General features: G+C 42.0%; 1 protein-coding gene across 4 annotated transcripts in view; it reads right to left on the bottom strand.

Annotated features, from left to right (window-relative positions):
* LOC131968629 (nuclear receptor coactivator 3-like) overlaps window positions 1-24,376 on the bottom strand; it is a 40,180-nt gene that overhangs the window by 6,363 nt on the left and 9,441 nt on the right. For 3 of the 4 annotated variants that reach the window (XM_059329594.1, XM_059329591.1, XM_059329593.1), the window contains exons 2-13: window positions 11,032-11,099; window positions 7,254-7,358; window positions 6,842-7,002; window positions 5,036-5,136; window positions 4,644-4,818; window positions 4,292-4,483; window positions 3,967-4,053; window positions 3,496-3,639; window positions 2,471-2,618; window positions 1,745-2,349; window positions 647-1,623; window positions 445-562 (exon numbers count right to left, since the gene is read on the bottom strand). In XM_059329594.1, the coding sequence (XP_059185577.1) occupies window positions 445-562; window positions 647-1,623; window positions 1,745-2,349; window positions 2,471-2,618; window positions 3,496-3,639; window positions 3,967-4,053; window positions 4,292-4,483; window positions 4,644-4,818; window positions 5,036-5,136; window positions 6,842-7,002; window positions 7,254-7,339 (2,794 nt within the window). In that variant the 5' untranslated portion in view covers window positions 7,340-7,358; window positions 11,032-11,099. Of the gene's footprint in view, window positions 1-444; window positions 563-646; window positions 1,624-1,744; window positions 2,350-2,470; window positions 2,619-3,495; window positions 3,640-3,966; window positions 4,054-4,291; window positions 4,484-4,643; window positions 4,819-5,035; window positions 5,137-6,841; window positions 7,003-7,253; window positions 7,373-11,031; window positions 11,100-24,376 lie in introns of all 4 variants that reach the window. The other variant, XM_059329592.1, reaches the window with a different exon arrangement.

The raw sequence follows: 24,376 nt of genomic DNA, 5'->3' as shown, positions 1-24,376 counted from the left end.
ACTACCTTAGTGAACAATTTTCTAATGCAATTATTGTGTCAGTCTATAGTTTTAAGACTTTATCAATACAGCATGATGCCATTTAGAGCCATTTACCTAGTGATTGACAATTTGTGTTGTCAATGTTTTTAATCAAGAACATTGACCCTTTCAGTGTGTTTTCAGGTCATGACAGTCAACTGTCACATTTTGGTCACCTAAAAATATCTTGTTCAGTATTCAGTTGTAATATTTTATAATTAGTCAAAAAACCAATGAGTGACATTGTGTTGGCTAAGTCCACTTCTTATATACAGTCTATGCTGACATGCCATGTACGCCAAAGCTGCTGCAGCTGTAGTATCTTGGTCATGCATAGACTGATGGGTTTTTCCCCATTAAGCAGAGACCTTATGCTTAACAGTTTTACAGTGATTAGATCAAGACACTTAAGTACTGACTTACCATGCAAACTGTCAGGCACATTTCCCTGTTTGTTTCCCACCTCCTTCCCTGCTCTGGAGTCTGGTTCAGGATAGAAACCAGAGTTGTTCCTTGGGACACCCAGAATGGTCTCCAGGGTCTTAACCATTGAGATACAAGAATGATTAGATCACAATGTTTTATTGAGTACATCTTAAATTATTAGTCTGAGCCAAAGCCTCACCTCATCAGATGGCTCCAACTTGACGTTTCCATCCATGCAGTGGGGGTCTGAGCTGGTGACCCCTGACCCCTGAGCTCCTCTCCCCTCCAGCTCCTCCAGCTTTGGCTTGATGTCACCAACTTCTTTAGAGTCGTCTTTATTGAGGAGGTAGTGAAGGAGGGCGTGGGGCTTCTCCTTCTTAGGGCTGTGCTGCTCCTGCTTTGATTCTGATCCCCTAACCCCCCCAGCAGCTGCAGGCCCAGGCTCTGGTCCTCCTGCATCCAGGCTGCTCTTCCCAGTCGCCTCGGCTGTTATGCGAGCCACCTCGTCCGGAGTGTTCCCATTCTGCAGAAGTTTGTGGAGGATCTTGTGCTTCTCCTGCAGTGACTGACTTGTTAAAGGTCCTGCGGCACCAGAGGAGGACACAGCACCGTGATTCCCACCTGTAGAGGAGGACACTCCTGTTGAGGAGGAGGGACTGGTGACGCCGGCTGTTCCGTCTTTAGCCTCAGGTGTGGAGCTGGGCCCGGAGCTTTGTGTGTGATTGGGTGGCACCAGCTCATCTGTAGGGGAGGTGAGAAGCTGCAGGAGCTTCTTGTGGGACTTGGCTTCAGGGACCCGTCGGTTGGATTCTCCCCCGGCTGGACCCGCCTCTCTACTCGCCTGGCTGTCTGGCTTGTCAGAGGGCCCCTCGCTGGTGGGGGTGTGTGGATGCTGCTGAGACTGCTGCTCTCCTCCAGCCCCTTGTGAGCTGCCTGGGCTCTTGGAGTCAGAGTAGGCTGGGAGGCTTGATTTACAGGGTCCTCCTGCTGCCTGGTTGGTGGAGTGGATGCTCGGGGAGCTGTCAGGCTTGTGAGGGGGAGGAGAAGTGAGGGGGGAGGGCATCGGATTGCCTACTCCTTCACTAATGGCTTGGAGAGCATTCAAAGAGCTGCTGGAGAAGGTGGTCCCTCCTCCTCCCCCGCCAGGGTGACTGGAGCTCATGGGAGAGTTCATACCTGCAAAGGATACAAACAGAGACACCAATCTATTAATATGATAACACAAGAGTCAAAATGTGTGAAGCTGTCAATTTTCTAAATGTAAATGTAATGAGTTCTACAAAATTTTGGTTCACACCTCCGGGAGAGAAGGGGCTAGCACCCATCTTGGGGCTTCCTCGGACTCTGGGCGAACCCATAACATTGTGAGGCGGGCCATTAATCCCTGGACTGGCCAGAGGAGGACTGGTCATTCCCATCCCATACCCTCCACCTCCATGACCACCTGCACCTCCATGGAACTGACCCATCTGCTGATGCTGGTGTTGTTGCTGCTGCTGCTGCTGCTGCTGCTGGTGGTGCTGCTGCTGCTGCTGCGGATGCATGCCATGATGGCCCATCTGATTCATGTGTCCCATTTGGTTCATGGAGTTCATGGTGGAGTTCATTGGATGCATGGAATTCATTTGATTCATCTGACCCATGTTGTTCATCTGATGCATGGGATTCATTTGATTCATCTGATGCATGGGATTCATCTGGTTCATGGGATTCATGCGGTTGCCCGCATTGTATGGAGGCACTCCTCTTTGTGGCATGTTGCCCTGTTCAGCCATACCGTAGCCCCTGTTCATGCCCATGCCACCTCCTGGGCCCATGTTCATCTGTTGGTTGGGGTTGTTTACGCCCATGTTTTGAGGCCTCATACCTCCACCCTGGTTTCCACGATACCCATTCTGCTCCCTACAAGGTAATAAAGTAAATAACAAAAATTTAAATCAGAACAAAGCTTGAGCAGATACAAGTCAGTGAGACAATCCCCCAATTTATAGGATCGAGTTGCAAATTATTAGAGCATGTGTACCTTTGTAGCAAGTGTGTAGAGAGGAACGAGTGCGGCTCATTGGTGTTGGGATTCCTGCAAAGGTCACTCCTGGTCTGGGCGGTGACTGGGGTGCCATCAGAGAGCGAGAATCGGTAGAGTGGGGTCTCCGCATGGCCAGTATGGAAAGCTAGAGGAGAAGAAAAAAAAAAGGAAAATGAAAATCCCTCCAAATAGCGGGCAGCATTTTTTTGTGTGCATGCTTTGTCCTGTTAATAAACAGCTGTCACAGGTTGAAGCAGGGACTTAAGCTGAATTTTCATACAGTTGATATACTGTACGTATCCTTGCTGTTCTGTAGTGAGAGAGCTGGGAACAAAAGGTCTTGCTCAGCATTCAGACGCGAACACTGGTATCAAATAAAACTGCCATGTAGCTGCTGCACAATTAAAGGCTTTCTAGTGATCACTGTCTGAAAGCTTTTAATGTGAAGCTGACTGAGTTAACACAGCTGTAATATTTCAGGAAAGAGGATCAGAGGCGGCTGTCTGGTGATGAGTAAGAAGAAGAAAGAGTGGAACGAAACGCCAATACACAGAGATTCTTTCATTACACAGGCATTACTGAAAACTGAATAAAGATCTTTCTACCAACCCATAAAGTCGACGCCATTATTCATGGTGTCTTTCAAATCTGGTAATGTCTCCTATTGTACTGAAGATGACTCATAAATGGTTTCAGCCTCTTATTCATCTAGCAAGGGCAGTGTCTCACATACCAAACGTTTTAATGAGGTGACCTGGTACATTCCTTGTATACTTTTGTTATTGCAGCATTCTTGAACAGGCAAACCTGCCCTCCTGACGCCCATAATAATACTTCACGCCTTTGCCAATGTCTGTGACCATGCTCTCACTCAAGGTAATCCATTCATATGCAAAACGAGTATGGAAGTTAAGTTTCTATTGCTATTATACACCTACTAATTTTGTGCCGGATGTGTGAATGCTAAGCTTTTTGTGCTAGAGACTGAGTGATGGTGACAAGGGAGGTGCAAAATTATATACCATCTTGATAGTGCCGTTTGTAGGACCACGGTTGTCCCTCGCTCCGATTGAGGAACATCTGCATGCATCGCCTCACAAGGTCCTCCCAGCCTGGACGCATAGTGGTGTGAAGAGAGGCCTGCTGCTCAATTTCAATCAGCTTACCTGCAAGAGAAGATGGACCACTGGGATGAAACAAACGATAATGGCTACAGCAGTGTATTAACTATGATGTACTCTATGATGTACATCTCTGAATATATAGAAAGACAACAGAGGCTTGAAAAATCAAGTCATCGGCATCAGAGTATGGTGGGGAATTTTAATTTCAATGTTGATTTTTAAAAGGAACAAGTACCTAGTTTGACTAAGGTTATTGTAAGCTAGTGTACCTAACAATTTTTTTCCCAAATGTCATGTTACATGAATACTACATTATTACACATGGGAGAAGTACTTGTACGTGTTAGATATAAGACAATGGAAACTTACCAGACAGTTCATGGCGAGTGCTAAATCTCTCGGTCCTCTCTACTGCAATGATGCGTCGTGCCACACAGATCATACACGACTGTAAATCTGAATAAAGAGACGAGGAGAAATTAGACATTCAAAATCTTGCGGGTTTGGTATTATCTGCATAATACCATACCATTACATTTAAGCACACATTGACCATTGAATACAGCATAAGGCATGTCTACACACTACTTTGTAGCTGCTCGTTAAATCATGAATAATCTCTGCATGAATACATATAAATGTTCACATGTTCAACTGTTATATATATTTAAAGCTTTTGAATGATGCCTTTTACCTTCTCCCTCCTCCATCATGGCCCGGGGCTGGGTGAGGGCAAAACACTGCATGGCCTCATAGCGCTGTCCCCCAGCCCTCTCTTCTGACAAGCCATGACTCTGTCCATGAACAAAGTTCACCAGCATACGACAGTTAAAGGTGTGGCTCTTCTGCCGGGGTGCCTCTCCACCCCATGATGCTCCGTTTGGGACTATAAAGAGACATGGGCAACAGGTAAACAGATGACCACGGCTCTGTGTGTGTTCAACTGTTTATACAGGTGTGTGAGTAATAGACTGGGTTAAGTGTACATATAGGTGTGCGTGATCTTGAATGTGTTTGACCCACACATGTTTAAATCAACTTCTCACCATTAGACTTGGGAAGATTCTTGTGAAACTCCTCCCGGTCCTCGTCATGGATGATGTTGTACACACTGGTGTTGATTAGCTCTTCCTGCTTGTACTGCAGGTACTGCGTCACGTTATCGGACACAAATACGATGCTGCCCTCTCGGTTGACCACAAACAGAAACCCATCCAAGGCCTGAGAACAGCAGGGCCACAAAAATGGAGTCACTTATCAATGAAAATAACAACATTATTAGACCTTATTTGGTTACCGTGTTTGCCCTTCTATCAAGCAGCTGAGACATTTCTATCAATTTCAAGGGAGCATTGATAGCAAAGCACTGGTCCAGCATATGGAACGTCAGCTAATTAGTGTTGATCTTTTGCCCCCCAGCGATTGTCCCCAAGCTGACCTGTAGGAGCAGCGGTCCCAGATGGTCCTTGTCAATGACCCCTTGACCAGTGGAAGACACATCCGCCTTCTGGACATCGTCATCACTGCAAGAGCTCTTTCCTGAGGGCAGATAGAGAATTGTCATTTCACATCTTTAATGCATCCATGTCATAACTAAATTAGATACTTAAAAGGTTTGAGCAGCTTTTAGTAAAATGCAAGCAATTTTCAACCAGTTTTAAGGTATGTAAACCAAAATGTTCAGACTCTCAAAGTCTTTTCATCACCTCTAAATTGTAAATATAAATGCAATTGCAAAAAACTAAGTTTGTATAAATGTATTTATACCCACAGCAATCAATGTACATTGACAGATTGTTATTTTACCATCATATAAACTTATCTAATGCTTGTCAATTTCCAGAGTAGGAATCAACAGAGGATTTATCTAGTTATTAGCTAGATTAGCTGTCTGGTCTGAATCACCAAGAGACAACAAAAAATATGATAACGGGATTGTTACATTTCCAATATTAAAAATGTTTGATTGTGAAGATGAAACACCAGATTAAGTTGAAAATCAAGATTTTTTCAAGGAGTATATTCAAATTCAAACATATTCCTAACCTTAAAAACAGTGGCTAAAATTAAGCAGTTACAAAACTTTCAAGACTTTGTATGAACCCTGAAACATGTGCTATTTCGAAAAGTGCGCAGCTTGCATGTTTTTTTCAGCCACAGTATCGTAAAAGTTGTTTCATGGTACTTTCACTGATCATACTGCTTTTCACAGCAACCCGTGTGCTCATTGAACTAGGAGCTGCTTCCTGAGTGCAGTTAAACAAAACACATTTTTCTGGCCAGCAGGTGGCAGCATGATGCACAGATGAATGATGGCATGCCTTTCTATTTTTAAAATCAGCATGTGTCTGAGGCTTTGTTAGATACCACTCTATATAGCAGGGCCATCTGTGGCGCGAGACACTGAGCAAGACGACAAATATTATGACACTGGATTTAATTAAATTTCTAACTAAACTAGCTGCATGAGCAAATAGAGCTGAGTAAGCAATGAGTGACATAAAAAAAGAGGGCACCAGAGAACCTGATTGCAAAGAGCAAAGAAGTGTAAACGGGGGAGGGGAAAGGTGTGTTAACTGGACAACAGACAGAAAAGCAAAAAAAACAGAGGCCCTCCATCATTCCCATCCTGTAACTATAGCAACCTGGCTGCATAACACCGGGCCAGCAGTCGCCAGCTGTGACCCTCTGGGTAGATTCCAATATGATTGCTCTCCCTCTTCCTTACCCAGTTAACCTCAAAGATCTAATCTAAACCAAGCCAAAACAGGTGGAAGAAGATATCCCCTTTTGAGTATCCAATCATGTCAAATCTGCAAAAACGATTGGAAAATGTCCTACGGGTGCGAGCGGCTCTCTATAAAGGTCTGATTTCTGAGTCAACAGTGTCATTTGTCTCCCAGAGAGAAGCACAGTTTGGCACTAACAGATACACACTGTCACTGACAGCCTTGAGCCACGACCACCAAGGATTGGTCTCAATTACTGGTGTTGGTTTACCCCCAGCAATACAAACAGCCAAACTGGCTGTCAGTCTGAAGCCGCCTGGCCATGAACCAACACTCCACTTCATCACTGGCATCATCTGTCCTGCAGCAGGGCACTGGACAAGACGCAGTCTAACTTAATTCACTGTTTACTCCCCATAACAAATACAGAAAAAAGAAATTAAAACAATGAATAGATTAATAAAATACTAACATGTGGTTTTGTTTATGACCAGCAGTGTATGTGGTGGGGGTACCTTGTTCTTTGATTTGTCTGATTTGTCTCACGGTCTCCTTGAGGATGGCACATTTGTCAGGCTTCACGTTGAAGCTGTCAATGTTGGAGAGGTTGGCAGAGATGAGCTCAGCCAGCTCCTCGATGTACTTGCTCTCCTGTTCCCTCCGACGCTTGTCACACCTGCCGGGGCGCCAAGGGGATTAGACATGTTACCATGACAACCTCACCTCCCCATGCCCCGTCCGTATGCAGGCCATACGGCCTTGGCTCAGTTGTTTCAGATATTTTTGCTCACAGCAGACGCCCGTTTGAAACAGGGGGTAGGCTTGTTTACAGAAGGAAGCGACCTCATGCACCTGCCGATATTTACAGCAAAAACAGCAGCAGACAAAGTGGACTGATATGTGATTGACGCTTAAGAAGTTACTCACCCTAAGCCTGGTGTGTCACAGGTGGACAGTTTACGTTTGCGGTCGGAGCACAGCGGCTCCAACGAGTTGTCTCCTACGCCACTCATCTTCAGCTCATATCAGCCCCTGAAAGCAGAAAACTGCACATCATATATACATGTATACACACACATATACAGGCGGTGCAACATGATCAGAGGGAGTGAACAGGGAGTGTGGTTTTTATATGCTCATATGTGTGTGCTACAATCTAATCAAAGGATAAGTGTGGATTGGAAAGTGCCCTCGGCTGCCGTTTCTTGCAAAAGTTCACTCAGATATTACGCCAAATTCAGGCAGATCTTGAAAGCTTAGTGTAGAGTTTAGGAAAAAAGATACAACAAAATCCCCAAGCTACTGAGGTTATAAATGAAGTGACTTCCGAGGGAAGAGTAGATTTTAGATGTATAAGGGTAGGCTATCCTGTTAGTAAAGCAGCCTTGGTTCCTGCTTAGTGCTTGATGGGAGTGAAATCTCATCTGTTCCACTGCGAGGAGCGACTGATGATGATGTAGTGATTTGGAGCCTCAGGGGAGATGGGTCATTCTGCGTTCAGCCAGCTTGCCCGCTAGAATTATACCACTCTGCTAGCCAATACGAAACACTCGTACACACTGCTGCATATACAAACGGTTTCCAGTACACTTGCATGTTCAGGCATGTCGCGGCACAGCCTCTGAGAGAGATGAGTACTAGTAGCTACTGTCCCAGCAAGGCACAGATTCACCCGCCTGCCTCTTTGTCTTACTACACGGAGAAAAAAAATATGCACACTGCTTAGGTCTGTGCAGCCCAGAAAAAGTCCAGGCGTAGCTTCACAGCGCTTTTCAGGGACTCGTAAGAATTATCCCCCTTCCGCATTCTTTTTGCTCTGCATTCTCCATACTAGGCGACATCCGTTCTTTCTTCCAATAGGTTTTAACTGCCGTTTCCCCCCATACCATCCTAAGACAACCCCTCCCTTCTTTCCCTCCCTCGCTGGGTGTAGCAGCACTGGGCTGTGGACCCTGCCCTTGTTTTTTTGCTCTGGCATTGCCCTGTGTGTGACCCCCTCAGAGTTCACGTTAGAGGAAACCTCTGTAGCCAGCCTCTAAGGTCATTGCTCTTTCCTATTCCCACCCAGAAACACACACAAAGCTGTAGCGTGTGTCTCCACAACCAGATTGTTCTCCTACAACTCCTTAAGTCTGTGTCTGCATGTGTGTGTGTGCACACACAAACGCTCTCTAAAACACAGAGTGAGCTCATTCCAGAGTGGAAAAGTGTAGAACGGATGGGAGCCATTATGCAACTCCTGCTCTGCAACTGCAGGCTGGGACATGCAGCCCACTCACCCACCACCACCACCACTACTCCTGCTGGAGGAGCACGGAGTCTCAGACACGCACTCCGCGCCATAAATCTGCATCGCATGCTTCTTGTCTGTCTGCCTTTCAACACCCCTCTCTAAATCTGCCTGTCCTGCTCCGGCTATGACTCTCACTGCCTTCCCTTCTCTCTTTCTTCCATCCTTCCTTCCTTCCTGGTTTCTGTCCTAAGGCTCACCTCTGCAGCAGTGGAGAAAGATGACTTCAGCCCTCAGTCAGCCTCACATCCTGAAAGGGACAAACAGCAGAGCTGGGGGCTGCTGGGGGCCTTCCTGAGATCTGGCAATGCATAGTGGTGTCGCACAGCTTCTACTTTGGTCATAAGGAAACAATGTTGAAAACTTCCAAGCTTCAGAGTCTTTTTGTTCTATAAAACTTCATCAAAACAACTACAGCCCCCCTTCAACTGCAAACACTTTTGAAAAAACTCATGAGGAAATCATTGCATTGTGACTGCAGGGACCAGGGTCCAAGGTCTAGGGTCCAAATTCATTTTATCACCCCAAGAATGCCCTGGCCGCAGGAAAGTACTTTCTGAATGTACAGGAACTTTCAGGGCGGGGTTTGCAGGGATGACCGTCACGGATTACAGCATGGCTTTTCCAAATCTTGAATCGCATCATTCATAAAATAGAAAAGCACTCTGTCCTGGGCCCTTGGTAAAATACTACGTTTTGTTTTCATCCGCTCCTTTCTGGTGTTCATGTTTTGTCTAGCTAGGTGATATATTGCATAGAAAGTACAAATCAGGTGCATCAAACACAAGGATTGAGAGATTTAGAATTAATTTGGAGATCATCTTGTCCAGGGCACAAGCAGGACACACAAACCTGACTCTAGTATTGAAAAAGGACCATTTTAGTACGAGGGGAGAACTATTTGTTTACCAAACAAAGTAAAGTTGGGCTTTTCTGTCTGACAAAAAAAAAGAGGAAAAAACAGACAGACAGAGAGAGATAGCGAGGGCAAGCTGAGAAAGGACGGGGGCGTCGGGCTAGTGGTAGGAGAGTAGGAGATAGAGAGATAGCATGGTGGTGCAGTAAATGACTAGAATAAAATGTTATTTTCTGATGGTTATATTCTAAAGAACAAATAGATAACCAACAAACACATTAAAGATGATTTTCATTTTCATTAAATTGAAGGCACCAAAAAAGGGGGTTGTAAAATTCAAGCACTTTTAAATAACTTTCATGGTATGTAAACCAAAAATGCCAGAGCCTGTACGAGAATTACAAAATCATGTTAGATTGCATGGTGGTGCAACAATCACTAGATCTCACGAGAATAGCGGTAGAAATTAGCCTGGTTAATGCCAGACTATATCATAAATGAGCGAGATCACCGGCGTTGCAGCAGTGAGCGGTAGCGGGGCTAGTTGGTAGATTAGACTTTTGCCAAATCCTGTCGGAAGCAAGGCTAAAACATCCTTTTTCGTGGTTTAACAGGAGTGTAAAGTCAAACGTTCTTCTTTTAAAATCAACTTTGGCTCTAAACTATGTAGAACACTGCCTACAGCTAGATCCAAAGAGAGCTTCGCGTCTGCTGCAGCCATGTTGGATCTGTAAGAAAACTACAAAACTACAAGCTTCCATCTGTCGAGTAGTACGCGTCATCGTCTTGCCGCCCCTCCCCGTTCTGTGATTAAATCCCTAAAACAGGGCTAAGAAATGGCCATAGATTCCAGACTGTCTGCAGGTTCGAAATGAAATTGAGCGTGCAAGGCAGTATGGGTATACCCAGGCTAGGTAGAAATGGTATTGCCAAACTTCTACTGGTGGACGCATTTCTACCGTTGCACGCTATATACCGTTATCTCACCCAACCATACTTGCAAAGTAGTCCTGTGACTAAAATTACTGCAATTGAAACTCAGATGGGCTGAAGGAATCTTCAAGTTCCTTTAAAAGTAGCCTGTGACTAAAATTAACAGGATTTTTTGGGGGGAAGGCAGCTTTTGTTCTCATTTGATTTGAACTGCATAAAACAATTTACTGTGACTTTTACATTCATAATAGTGGGTATAACTAATTCACTCATGTTGACTTTGTGCACGTTCTGAAGGTTGACATGACTGAAATCTGAAAACTGACAACACAAGCCCTTTCAGAGCAGAGTGAGAGGTTGTGAGCAGCAGCAGCCCACCAAAACCACAGATGAGTCTCAACAGGCCTGGCAGTATGCCACTGACCTGAATCAGCTTCATTTGACAATGTGAAACTTGCTCAGGGACAAGACAAGATATGTTGCACAAACAGCAGCTGCCAATGTGAGAAATATAACATGTAGTAGTTAAAAATAAAATGGTCTGAATCTTTCACGGCTTGTCCACCTTGGGTGTGTACACTAGTGTGTGTTTGTGTGTGTTTTTTCTACATGTACCACATGCTCACCTTGACCAGTACAAGCCCCAGTCAAGCTCCATTAAGGGTCTAGTGTCGCTTCAATGTCTCAACATCTCCTGAAAACAGAAAGAGAAAAATTGTCAGGCCATGAAGTGTGGTTTCTTCTTCATACTGTATGTCTCAACATGACTAACACTGCTCACTATGAAAATATCATGAGCTTTTTATATGTTTTGCTTTCACAGAAATTCATGGGAAAAAAACTGATTTCTAAAATTGCACAGGAAGCCGCAGCAGATAGCATCCTGTTTGCGTCCTCCCCTCAGCCCGTTCCTCTGCGTCATCACTTCCCTTTCCTGGAAATGTGGCCACTCATCCTCTCTATTTACATATTCTGTTTATCAGGTTGGACCCCTGTCGTCCTGGTTTCTTCTCACACCTTGTACCACAGCTACAGGACATCAGATGCTTTCAAAGGCTTAGCAAACTCAGGATTAAGAGAACAAGACATTGTGGATATTAACTCATCCTCACCTGATCTGAACACTCCTGCAAAATTATCAATGGTTGTGAATACTTAATTTGAACTTGAATTGGAAAAAAGATTTCCTCAATGTACACATAAGCATGCAATGTTTTATTTGTTGTTAAATCATTATTTATGGCACTATACCAGGAAACTATCACCTTGCTTTCCTATCTTTTTTTTTTTTTTTTTACTTGCAGTGCTCATACAACTGTAGGAAACATTTGTCAGACACTTGACATGTAATCATTCTGTCTGTCAATACTTCACAACCCTGCTCATAATCACAGTAAAGAAGGCCCTCTGGGGTTTGTGTTTTCTCATCAGAGGAATTGAATAAGCTTTCACCAAAGCAACAGAAAGGAATCTCTCTGGAGCTGGCCACCGACATTTCCAAATAACAATATCACACTTGGAAATAATAGCTTTATGTTTTGCTGAGGATTTTTCTCGCCATATTTCCTTGTCAAGGGACCCGTTACAGGTTCCTATCACAAAAATTGTGGAGGCTGGCAGTGTTTGGGTACAAACTGCTCCCAAAACAGTGACCTTTAACACCATCATCCTACTGCCACAGATAAGCCCGTCAGATGTCCCGTCCTTCATGAAATCTAATAATAATCACACTGCTCGAAACACAAATTCTTCAAAATAAAACCACAATAATATGAAATTCAGTAAAAATAACTTTTGACTTATTTTAATCTACAATTTTAACATGCCCTTAGAGAACATCAGAAGTCTAAATCACAATCATCACTGCCACACACAGGCAGTAGTTGCAAGCCTGCAACCTACTCTGCTCACAGTTTTTGTGTGTGCGTGTGTGTGTGATCCTCCACCACAGACCACTGATCACATCAGTCCTAAACGCAGAGCTGCTACTGAGCTAATGCTGCAGCTGAATAATTTAACACAGAGAAAGAGAGAAAAGCGTTCCCTTTCTGTCAACTGTCCAAACACACTTTAATAATTCTGAGTTGACTCTTCCGAACACCAAAACAACAAATCAACAATTCACAGAAACTAGAGTGACAAGGCTACGTGGGAATACTTTTGCACATCCTTTAGTTTTAGTTTGTTGTATCCTGAACACTCATTCACGTCCACCATTATTGTGAAACTTTGTTGCTCCCTGTGTTTTCTGACATTGCTTATTGACACACACACAACACACATTTATGAGCAACTTCTGCTAGTGAAATGCAATTCAGAGCAGGAGATATAAGCACTGGTATGAATATGGACCGCAGCAGGAGGAGGAGTCAAGGCAGATTGAGTAGAATAAAGAGGGGGAGGAGGCGGGAGAACAGGGAGGGGGAGGGGAGAACAGAGGAGACACAGTGCACTGACATAAATAGTACTGGGTATCCATTAGAAAAGAGTAGATACTGGTAGTAATGGATATTTCACATTTAAACAGTTAAACTAAACTTACTGACTACTTGTATTTTTGTAAAAACAGAAAGTATATCATAGTCTTTTAAGTGTTTTTTAAATCTTTTTTAACCAACATTCATAAGTTCTCCATTCTAATCCGGTACCAATAAAAAAAAAAAACAGACTACAAAGGGAAAAATATGAAAGCAATAGAAAGTTGCATGTAATTCTTGCTGACTGCTTTAGAGAAGAGTAATTGAGCAAAGGGGTAAGAACCAAACTTAGAGGGTTGTCGTTGCTAGTCAGGTTTTTGTTGTTTTACCTGAAGATTAGCAGGTATCTTTCAGGTTGTGGCCAAAATCTTTCCAAGTTTATTATAAAGCACACTATATTTACCTTTTGTTTGAGTGTATCAATTCAGAATTGATTGTCAGAAATGATAGTCTTGCGACTCCTAGGGATGGGTACCTTTCACATTTGAACCGGTACCGGTACTCAACGGTACCAATTTTCTGTACTTTTGCGTTTGTTTATGTGGTAATAAATGTTAATTTGTTTAATAATAAAATCTAATTTTTTCAATTCAACATATTTATTTCTCAAAATATAAACTTTAAAAAATATATCAAAACAATATAAAATCCAGGATGAGCAGTGCTGTATTGTTGAGTGAACGTGCATTTTGTAACATGAAGGTTGCAGTGTTATCAAATAATGCAGAGGAGCGGTCTCAGGTTGCAAGTGCACGGACGAGAAAAAAAAAAAAAAAAACTGGTTGCAAGTGCACGTGTGATTTGTTGTGATGGCGTTGTAGCTGTGCTGCGCAGCACCGGTCAGACAGTATTGTGGGCACGGCATGGTTGGAATAAACAAAGTTGAGTTGGGCTGCTCTGTGCACATATCCAGGATGACGCAGGAGTCTGAGGGATTTAATTTCAGCGAGGCAGTTTGGAGTAAAGTGGCAGGTAATATTCCTGAGTTGAAGATCGGAGTATTAGCGGAGGACCAGAGATGCAGCAGCTAGCTGCTAGCTGCTAATGACTGGTCTACAGAAGAATGGAGAGAGCAAACGGAGTAAGGAAGGTCCAATCTCGAGGCAGACGAAGGCCAAGCCCGGGTAGAGACATTGGAGAGATAGCAGCTGGCGGCTAACAGGCCTAGAGCCGGCTGTTCGTCTCTGCGCCGGGTTGGAAGAGGGCAGCAGCTAGTGGCTAGTGGCTGCGGTGAGCAGACAGGACCAGACGAGGAGGTAAATAAAAAAATAAAAAATTGTGCGATCGTCAGCACGCTTGTTAATCAAAGACGTCAAATGAAAACAGGTTGAAATCAATGATCAGTTTAAAGTTAACGCTGTTTAGGTACCGAAACATGGTACCGTTTGATTTTACATGAATCGGTACTCGGTAGTACCGACGGAATTCGGTCGGTACCTATAAAAGTACCGAATTCGGTACCCATCCCTAGCGACTCCATGCCTCTCAGTGCTGATGCAAATTGATTAATGCCTGAATTCTCAATTAATGATGTAAAATATTCAGTGTCTGATACAGACTATTAGAGTGTGAGTGAACAAGAGAAGGATTGCAGACACAAAGCCTTTGACTTTGAGGGCTTTCACTTCCTCATATCTCCATCAAAATTATCTGCCAACATTGCAACCACCACCAATTATGGGTTACATACAAAACAAGTATTTAATACATCAGTGTTACGATTATCTAGAAGTGATACCAGCATTGCATGCCTCTGAGCTCTCTTATCAAGCACAAGTTCACTCATACTGAGTAAGGCCATCTGTGGCCTAAGTACTGTGCTCTCGCAGGCTACAACCACATTAAAAAAAAACAAAAAAACAATCACCAGCGGCCACACAAGTGTTTTAGCACCGTAACAGGAATAATCTCTGTCCATATTAACAGGACTGAAAACTCATTTCTCATGAGCATTCTGGGCATACGCATGCTTTTGTAAACAGGAAGCAGACTGTCAAAAGTTACTCTGCGGTTATATTATGAATCCCACTGCTTTTATTTGCCAAGTGATATATAGAAAATATAACAGAGGAAGAGCAGCAATGGTGAAAAATATGACCAGAAATTTCAACAAAATAGAACTGTAACTGAAAGTAATGCATGAGTAGTAGTGGTCATGGTGGCAGAAAATATAGATTGGGAGTTATTGCAAAGCAAATACAGCGACATATTTGAGTAGTACCGTAGCAAATGGGAAAATGCCAATGGGAATGGAGTACCCATTGCCCAGTAAGAAAGACAAAATAACAAAAGGTATGGAGAGTTAGCCATATTGTTTTGACAGGTCGTGAATGATGATGTTGCAGTCCAGAGTCAGTTTCCAAATGCAACCCCAGAGTTTTCAAACTAAAATGTTTCCACAGTGTGAACGCTAAGTGTAAATGTAGCAAAAGTTACACTTTAAATCAAAAACATAGCATGGAGGAATCCTCAGAGTGTGATCTTATATGAATAATTTCAGCAGTTCTGCAGCCTCAGTAAATGAGAGTTGAGGAGGTACAAATGTGCAAGCCAACTAATGTTAGTTAGCTAAATTAGCCAATGAGCATTTTGAAATCAGATTGAAACTCTGCTTTTCAAATGAGCATTCCTCAAAAAATTGAATGAGTTAAACATGTGAATGTGGTTTTCTTCTTATTTCTTTCTGCACTTTCCAAGCACCTAGCTAAGCTAAAATAGCCACGCTCATGGATCTCTAAATCAAAAATGCCTGTTCTCTTACAGATAAAATGCTGATGAGATTACTTAAGTACACTTATCCTGTAGTATCAGATTGTTTCAGATAGTATTATAAAAGTACATTATTTCGATAAACAAGCATTTGGCTAAAGACCAGAGTGGCAGCAGTGTCAGTCAGTCAGGACCAGAATAGTGAGGAGGACATTCCTGCTCCGCCTGAAATAAAACCTGCAATCTGAGCTCCCTGAGACAATGAGTGGCAGGCCCACAATAAACACTGGCCCACCCAAAACAAAGATCAGACAAAGTGGGGCATGCGTATGCACAATTACAGACCCCCAAAAACACACCCAAAGCAAATGTACCCAAACTGTCTATATTATAACTGTGTGAGAGAAGGGTGTTGTTGAGGGTGTGGAAAGACACCGAAAAAAAAAACGAAAAAATATTATGAACTTCTTTCTTTTCAAAATCATGGTCTACATGAGGTACTAAAGCATTTAGCATCACAACTTCACAGACACTTCACCCACACACACACACACGGTCATAAAGCAACAAAAGGTGTCCACTAGAGTTTGGGACATCAAGAGCAAAAAAGAAACAAGAGGACAGAATGACTTCCTGTTTGTCTTCAAAGAACTTCTCAACCTCCTGCTGAGCACACAACCAGCCACTGGGTTAAGTGCAACTGCAGCTCAAACAAACTCCAGGCTCAATGTTTTTGCTCAAGAGAAAGTCCTGGGTAATTTTGAAGCCATGTTTTTATGAATCCAATAGCCTTCAGATTTGCAAACAGTCCCTTCTTAGACTTATTAGTGAGTATTAATGAAAACAAAAACAAAATATTTAATAATATATCTTTTTTTTAAATAAAGTTTATAGTATACTTTATGTATTTGGATTCCCCTTCCTTCCAAAGAAATACCTTGAGTTTAGAGATAAATATCACATAATGATGTTATGTAGCTCTGCATACTTTCTTTGGTTGTGATCACAAAGCTAAAATGTTTTTGGTTAAACCTGAAGAATACGAACCCATTTACACCATCACAATCCTGATATGAAGCCTGCATTCATGAAGAAAAGAAAAGCAATTTCCAGCTCTAGACCCCTTAAGCTAAACGGGCTGGTGTAATGTGAGCTACAGTTAGGCTCTCTGTCCACATCACAGGATGAGCTGCCTTTATAACTGGTTCAATGTAGAACAGGCTGAGGAATGTGTTGTCTATTACAACCCACCTGTTGTTATTTTGTACAAAAATACAGTCCACATTAATGAGTAGTAAATGAGTGGTACCTAGTGAAGCTTGTTAACGACCCTCAACCTAATTAATCTTGTGGAACTTGGTGCAAGTAAATGACTCTAAATGAACCATAACCTTTTCATGTTGTATTTCTGGGGACGTGGCGTAATATGTAACCATAAAGTTATGCCCTCAATGAACTCAAAATAGGTTAGTACAGTAGGTACAAGGCCATGCCAAAGACAGGGAAATAAACATTGTTTTACTGAGAAATTATATAATCACAAATAGCTTAATTTAGATCAGGCAAACACACCGTTTGGCTGCATTCACACAATACCAGGTGGTGCAGTAGTGTCACCAGGATCGCCCATTTGTGACATCATGTTGTCAACTTTATCCCACAAACATTTGTAGCACAAATATACTTTATATATTACAACTGCAAGTTTCCTTTAGAGCATTTTATGATCTTGACATTTCCATTGGCAATTGGAAGCAGCTTCCCTGCACAGCAGTTAGGACCGTGCCTTGTGCTGGAGCTTGTTGGAGGAAACAAATTCCCCTCCAACGAGCATCCATGTGGTCAGTTGTAAACACAAACTCCTGGGCAGTTGTGGGAAATTGAATGTGAAAGGCTAAAAACAAGCATTGTTTTTTTTTTTACACTATTTGTGGTTTGTTGTCTCATAGCAGCAAGAAGCAGCATTTGCCGTAGGCCAACGTTACTTTTTATAGCATCCCCTGCGGCCCCAACTGCAAATTAGAGAAAAAGAAATTCAATACTTTTTAACTACACATTATGATTAAAACTGATTAAAAACAAACTTACATTTTGAATCAGAGGTTAAGTCAGGAAATGATCCCATTGCCACAACAAACCCCCAGTGTCTGACACTTAACTGTCAACTCCATGCTGGAACCAATACGTTTTACCCTTGCTAGATGGCAGACAACAAGGGATCCATAGAGGACATTACTGCTCTTGCTTCATATTATTTGGAACTATATTCCACTTTGTTCAGTGGTCATTTATCATGTTGACATCTTGGGGAATCCCCCTTAATTTTGGGGGAAGATAACTTCAAGAAGTAAACATTTTTCATAGAGTCAAATGCAACCCTGTTGGTGAATATTGCTTATAAGCTGTTTTCCTGCCAACATTGCACATGATTTTAATGAAACATGGGTTAGTGAGACTAAACTGGAGCCAGAAGGTTTAACTGCAAGATCCAGAGTGCTGCCACACAATGTGATTCAGGGACAGGGGATGAGGAGGACATGTGTCAAGCACGTGTGTTCAAGTGTGGATTTTAAAATAGTGAAGCTGTAAATTGTGCAGAGAAAGCCTCCATTTTGGTGCTGAGGCAGTTGTGAAATTCCAGCAAGGCTTCAAAACCAGACTGAAAACACAGGCTGTGTCTCAGTGTTTGTCTGTAGTGTGTCTGGTGGTAGAACAAGATGTTTCTGTGTCTTGCATACTTTCAATGTGATGGTCCATTCAAACCATGTCAAGTTGTGAATTGGTACTGCCAAAAATAAAACAAATACAAAGCCAAATGTGTTTCATTTCTGTTCGACCAAATTCACTCACTTAGATACGTTTTTTTTTTTTTTAATGAAAAGCCTCAACATGTCTGGCCGATTCAGAGTTAAAGTCACACAAGGAGCAGTTTACAGTGGAATAAAGCACACCTTTCAAAAACCATGGTAGTGACGCAAATGTGAGAGAAGAGGACGGGGAGGTGGAGCTGGGAAAGCAGACAGAAACACACCCTCACAGGAGCTTATAGGAGCTAGAGAAGCAATTCAGAAGAGCATCAGCATTTAAGGAATCCAACTTTTGACTGACCAATCAAGACCTAAAATATGGGACAAACATAAATATGGACTGCTTTGTTCTATACATTCAACAGTTTCCAAATCTAAGTCACAAACAACCTTTGCAGATGAAAAAATAAATGTGGGTTGAATTAACAGTAAATTAAAACACTGCTTAGCCCATCTGCGACTCATTTACAGGAACTGGAAAACAACATACTGTTGGTGTAAATTATATCAGCAAATTTCTCATAAAATACATTCACAGGGGCATATAAAAAACATTATATGTACACAAAACAGTTATTTGTCTTTGTGGCTTTTTCCTGAAACTTGTAGCGTACATGATGTGCATAGATGAATGTGGTGAGGGAGAGAAGATAGTTCAAAGCAGAGAGAAACTGCCTTCATAGGATTGCTTTTTGCTTGAGAAAAAACATCCCCCACCCATGCCCAGCGCACACAACACACACACAGATCTGAGACAGGCTGTGTGTGCATCTCCCTATTTTCTCACACAAACTGCATCGTGAAAAAACGGGGAAAATAAATGAAGGTGGAAACAAAGAGATGGCAGATTCCAATGTGTGTGTGTGTCACAAATGCATCCCCTACAACTATCCATCATTAATACAGACAAAGAACAGAAAGGACCAGGAAAGGACGCACACGGGCACAGATTCAACCAGCTAAACCTTTCACAACTGCTTCATCTTCTATAAGCTTGACATGTTGGTGTTTCTATCGAGCTGATAACAGTTAGGACACGGCATCTTCCAGAGGAGACCATAGCAAGCAAAGAAAATGCAGGCGGCTGTGATCACACAAGGCTAATATTATGGAAATTAGTTCATTAATCAATGGCTAAACAGCCTTTTATCTGGAGAGCCAGAGCGCCAGGGCCTGATCAGCCGCCATACTGCCTGTTGTGATAACACAAACATCTTCACTAGCAACTGATGGAGATGTAGTGAGAGGAGAAATCTCTTGAAGCCTCAGATAATTCAGTGTAAAGATATGTCAACCATTATAATTACTTTTGCCAATATTTATTACATTGATATAAAAAAAAAGACAGTTCTTGGTTTTAACTTTGCTTTTCAGAAGCGGTCTTTGTGTGTTTGTGTGTTTGTGTACACGTTTCAAACAGTGCCACTCAGTAAAAAAGCAGATTCATTTTCAGACCGCAGCGCAGCTCTGACGATTTTCCTTCTTCCCTTCCTCCCTCCCTCTTGCTCTTGTGTCTTTCTCTCCTCCCTCTCTGTGCTCCCTCCCCCCTCCTCTCCCCACCGTCCCTGTTGGATTGGTGGAGTAAACACAGGAAGAGAGCGGGCTCTGTTCCACCACGCCAGAGCTGGGGCTGGGCGTTCCTGCAGAGCTCCTGCGCCGGGGTCAAAAGTTTACTGTGGTTTTCATTTCACCTTTTCTCAGCCAATCACAGCGCCACACTGCCGCGCCTGAACTCTGACCCCTGCAAAGAATTCCACTCAAAAGATGGTCTGACGCCAGTTTCACAACTGCACCCCCCTCCCATCTCCCATTTTTCCCTTTACTACTCCTTTTCCTTTCTTTCAACTGGCCAGTTTCATGTGCTGACAGAACCAAGGTGAAAAAGATTCCAGAAATGGGGTACTAGGGGTAACGGCGAGCAGAGCTGGGGTTTTTAATCCTCACAGCCATGCTGTACTAGGAAACTATCAACACCTTGCTTTCATTTATCACCCATGATGACAGACAGCTAAAGACAGACAACATAAAACAAAATGACACAACTTACCTAAGAATCTAAGAATCACAAGGACTATTAACTAGCATTTAGAGGTCTTTGTTTCAATCCCAGTGCAATACAACCTTAAAAGACAGAAAGTAAATTTAATCATTGCATTCTACTCTACTCTTTGGTTTTTCTGCATTATGTTCCTTTATCTATGGTGCTTTACAGAGCCTGCAACACATTCGACCCACCACATAGTGCTAAGTTCCAGGTTAACACTATTAAATGCGTGTTTAAATGACTTATGAGGACAGGCGGGATACAGGGGTCACAAGTACCAAGTGCTGAAAGACACACAGGGAAGGCAAATGAGTGAAAACAAACAGAGCTCAACTGCTAGGCTTGTATCACAACACTCAGGAATCTGTTTAGAAATCAAATAAGAGTTACTCTGGCTGGACACATGTACACACACACGCTGAGCCATAATCCAACTCTGGGTTTGTTTTTGTCTTGGTGACACTGCACTCTGTTCCCATCTGCCGAGTGATTAAGCCTGCACGGCTAATCAAGTCCCTCAGACTGTAAGGGAGCGGGCAGAGGACGACTCACACTGATTGAGCTGACACCCGCCAGCTTTTGCTTCAAACTGCCTTCATATTTTTCACCCACCAAAAAAGGTTCAGGGTCAGTGTTCCTGCAAATCCACATACTGCTCCCAATGAAATCAAATTTGATGGGTTCAGAAAGGTTTTCAAGCTGTCAAACCAGAAGTATGAACAAAAGAAAATATACTGCAGTCTGTTCATTTTGTGATGTCTTCATGGAAGAGCCCGCAAGGTGCCTTGGATTGGACTCAACTTTTGTCAAATCAAAAACTATCCCATACTGGTCCACAGACCAACAGTTTTGCTACAGTAAGGGGGAGCGTTTTGGCAAACGGATGTTGGCAACTCAGCTTAAAAGCACCAGCGTGGAGCCTTTCAAGTGTTCACCCGGAGAATTCTAGCTATTGCTCATCTAAAGCCTTTTTTAAATTGAGTTTATTTGTCTTAAAGATGCAACAAAGTTTGCAGACATGTATTCACTTTTTCTGTAATTCATAAAAAACAAACAGCTAACTGCTTTCATAACATGGCATGTTCTGTTCAAAATTACTACAGAACAGTGCAGCCTTCAATAAACTTCATTTGCAGCCTGAATGTTAAGTTTAAAAGCTTAATAGTAACGTGTTAGTACATGTTGTTTGTAGCATTGCTGTTGAAGAGAGAACACATTTTCCTAGAGTATCTGTAGACACATGATTTCATTCCACTGAACCCATTAGATAAAAACACAAAAACATACAACATCTGCAGGACAAGTAAAATACGGTATCTGCATCTTACAGCTCATGTGTAAAGTTCACTACAATGATGGACTCACATCTTACTATTGAATGTTTACTGGCTCTAGTAAGACATTTGCACTGGAGCTATATCCCGTTTATCTGTGATCAGATTCTAGGCTGCACTGCTCAAGTAGTACAAACAACTAGACAGCAAAACTTAACACTGTAAATCTAACTGTATCTCTAATATGCATTTAGTCAGACACTAGAACATTTTTGATTGCCTTGCTTTCAATCAGTTAACAGAAAAAAAATGTAAGTAATGACCTTGATAAGTCAAATTCTAGCCAATCTGTTGATGGTACCTGCATGTTGTAATAAAAAATATATAGTGTATAGATAATGAATAATGAGAGGGAGCAATACAATATATTTCCATACTTACATTTTGTCCCACCCCTTGTACTGACTGTTATCTTACACTGCTTGTGATTACTTTACTTCCTTATCTGTTATATTAAATTTATTGAAGCTGACAAAACCATCCGGGTTGACTTCATCCTTGCTGTGCCAATACACTTATTCTGATCTGCCCCACTAACTGTGTTTGGCCGCTACAACAGTCAAAACTCTGCCATCTCTACTTAAAACCAAGCTCATAAATTGCTCTAAATAATGTTTAGCTTTAATCCAAGGGCCACATGGAACAGGGTAGTGAGAGGGTAGTACAAGCGGTGGTACTAATTGAACAGGGACCTTTCCTTCTCTTATTTGAATCATAAAGCAGTAAAGAATCACTTGTTCCAGTACAGCCATAGGGTCATTCTCATGAAAACCTGGTTTCAAAGATTTCAAACATGAAAATTTTAAATAGGCATAAATCGGGCAATTTTCTTTTTAAACACAAAAAACAAGGTCTTGGGTAATCGGGATTATTGATTTCAAAGCATTTATTGACATTTTTATCACATTTTTGTTCACATTTCCCCAAACAAGTCCTTGAAAAATCTCATTACCGCAACAATCTAAAACTCCAAAAACCTTAGAAAAACAATTAATTAATTTTGTTTTTGAAAATGAATTATTAACAGGCCTGTACAGAATTACATGAAACTCTAAAAAATACATTTTTAACAAATATGTATTTATTTAATTTTACTGATTTCTCTCATTACCGCAACACCACCTACAATCTACAAACGTTTTTTTTCCGATATTTCGTGAATACTCAACACATTTTTAAAGTTTTCTGCAAAACTGAAATAAGAAAACTTACATGCTCTTCACATTAATTAAAAACCACAATATTAATGATTAATTAATTGATTACCCTCTAAATTAGCACCTGTTTCGGTAATGACATACATGTTTCGGTAATGAGATTGATGATTTCGGTAATGAGAATTATTGAAATTCTTATATTCACAAATTAATCTAAATTTAACTAAGTAAAATGTGGTATCAAAATGAATGAAAAGAAAAACATTAGTTCAGCTCAGCTCATAACTTATAGTAGCTAACAACAGTTTCGTTAAAAACATAACATACATGAGGGAATTTGCACAGAACTTAACACCCCCCACCCCACCCCCACACACATAGACACAGACGTGTGTTTTAAACACGTTTCTTTGTGTGTTTAGCCCAGATATCTGCAGCAACACTGAAATGACGTGCAGAGGATGTGATAGGCAGTGGTTCTGGGATGATGCTTTTGATGTTGTCTGGGTAGTACCACACTTTCTCTCCCTCAAATCTGATGGACGGAATGTAGAATTTGTTCTCCCCAGCAGAATTCATTGTGTCCACCTCATATTGATCTTCCACAATCTGGAGAAGAAATTGGTCAAAGAAAAAGAACAAAAGGGTACAGAATAGGACATATTAGGACACATAATTTATAATTAATATGGAGTGTTCATACCTCCAGCTAGTTTTACATACCTGTGTGATGGTGCCAGGGAAGAGTTCTGCATCATATTCTACTAGGACCCATGTTCCAACTTCTAAAACAGATTCTGGTTCAGCATTCTCCTTCCCTGACTCCACATTCTCTCCTTCTCTGAAGTTGAACTCTTTCGGGAAAAAGCATCCACATGCACAGCAACAAAAGCAGGAAACTTCCCGGGTCTGGATAACCCCTGGTTTTGTCGATGTCAGCTATCAATAAGCAGGAAACAAATAGTATTTTGGGGCGAGATTCGACTCAAATGTATTCAATGTAAGTGTTAGAAGCAGCATATGAATCAGCCATTAATTTAATTAAACAAACTCATAACAATTAAACTTGATTAAACACATCATTTTGACCTACCTGATGTATCTTCATCGTCCCAGGCACTGTTTTAAGCAATGGAGGAATCAGTTCATTGCCTGAGTTGATCTCATCCTCCGTCACCATGTATAGCCTCACAGAGGAATGCGCTTTCAGTTGTTTATAAAGCGTGCTGGCATCTGGAATGTTAGTCCCATAAGCCACAATCCTATCTGCCAGGTTCTTGAGGGCACCCCCCACCCCATCAGGGGCTCCCTTGCCATGCGACGCCTCAGTAAAGTTCCAAGTTACATACTCAAAACCCCTCATGAACGGCACTGTTGATGCCAGGTAGAATGCCGTTTTGTTGCGATACTGGGAGGTGGGTCCATCTGAAATGAAATGAACAT

The sequence above is a fragment of the Centropristis striata genome, chromosome 3, assembly GCF_030273125.1.
Source record: "Centropristis striata isolate RG_2023a ecotype Rhode Island chromosome 3, C.striata_1.0, whole genome shotgun sequence".
Lineage (NCBI taxonomy): Eukaryota > Metazoa > Chordata > Actinopteri > Perciformes > Serranidae > Centropristis > Centropristis striata.
This window is presented reverse-complemented; position numbering and strand designations above follow the sequence as displayed.